At 49.6% G+C, this 1,368-nt stretch overlaps 1 protein-coding gene across 1 annotated transcript in view; it reads right to left on the reverse strand.

Annotated features, from left to right (window-relative positions):
- The window catches only part of LOC112072237 (potassium/sodium hyperpolarization-activated cyclic nucleotide-gated channel 3), a 12,558-nt gene that overhangs the window by 2,714 nt on the left and 8,476 nt on the right, over positions 1-1,368 (reverse strand). The window contains exon 5 of the mRNA XM_024139653.2: positions 284-524. Within this exon, the coding sequence (XP_023995421.2) occupies positions 284-524 (241 nt within the window). The remainder of the gene's footprint in view (positions 1-283; positions 525-1,368) is intronic.

Genomic DNA, 1,368 nt, shown 5'->3' on the forward strand with positions numbered 1-1,368 from the left:
AGAGAGAGAGGAGGAAGGGCAGGTGTGGATAAACAGGGAGAAGGGAAGAGGGGTGAGAGAGAGAGAGAGAGGGAGATGGACAGAGAGAGAGGAGGAAGGGCAGGTGTGGATAAACAGGGAGAAGGGAAGAGGGGTGAGAGAGTGGAAAAAATAAGAATTTGTTGAAGAAATTGAAGAACTGATTAATCTAACTCACAACCACACCTTTCCCCTTCCACTTCCCTTTTTCCTCACACTGTCCTTACCCTCACACCTCCCTCCCCCTTCTCCCTCCTCTCCTCACCCCCAAAGTAGGACCCGTCACTGAGTTTGGTGTCCCTGTTTCCGCGGGTGAGTATGCCGACTCGTCCGTGTTGAATGAAGTACATCTTGCGTCCCACTGTGCCCTCACGGATGATGAAGTCATTGGGCTGGAACACCTCGAAGCGAAGCTTGGTCAGCACTGCCGTCACAAAGTTAGGGTCCGCGTTAGCAAACAGCGGCATGTGAGCCACTAGGCTACGGCAGTTAAAGCTAACTATCGCCTGAGAGKGGGAGAAAGAGAGGGGGAGGGAGGGGGGAGGAGTTGGGAAGTGAGTTAGAATGCACAAGAACTGAATTGTATCAGTATGTTTTAATTTTCTTTAATGTAAAATGTGCTTGAGGCCGTTTGAATCAACTGATTTGAGCAGGTGTTTTTTTTGTTACGCTATAGCTAGCTTTCGTAACTTGTAACAGTGTGCCTGCGTGTGTGCCTGCATCCGTGGCTCGTGCGTGTGTCACGCCCTGACCTTAGATATCTCTGTTTTCTATATATTTTGGTTAGGTCAGGGTGTGGCTAGGGTGGGTACTCTAGTGTTGTATGTCTAGGGTTTTGTATGTCTAGGGWTTTGTATGTCTAGGGGTTTTGTACTTCTATGTTGGCCTGATATGGTTCCCAATCAGAGACAGCTGTTTATCGTTGTCTCTGATTGGGGATCATATTTAGGCAGCCCTGTTTCCCACTTTCTGTTGTGTGATCTTGTCTATGTGTAGTTGCCTGTCAGCACTCGTTTGTATAGCTTCACGTTTTGTTGTTTTGTTAGTTTGTTCAGTGTTTCATTCTTTAATAAATAAGAATGTACGCATACCACGCTGCGTCACCAGAGGCACGCACACACACGGAGGCACCCACACACACACCACACCGAGCACGCACAACATAACACATACGAGGCACGCACACACAACACGGCACGGGACGCACAACACCACACACAGGCACACACCACACACACACACAAGCACGCACACACAGCACACGCACTCACACAACAAAGCACGGCACACAAACGCACGACACAAACACACACGAGGCACGCACCCCCAGCACACACACACGAGGCACGC

The sequence above is a fragment of the Salvelinus sp. IW2-2015 genome, unplaced genomic scaffold (assembly GCF_002910315.2).
Source record: "Salvelinus sp. IW2-2015 unplaced genomic scaffold, ASM291031v2 Un_scaffold1862, whole genome shotgun sequence".
Classification (NCBI taxonomy): domain Eukaryota; kingdom Metazoa; phylum Chordata; class Actinopteri; order Salmoniformes; family Salmonidae; genus Salvelinus; species Salvelinus sp. IW2-2015.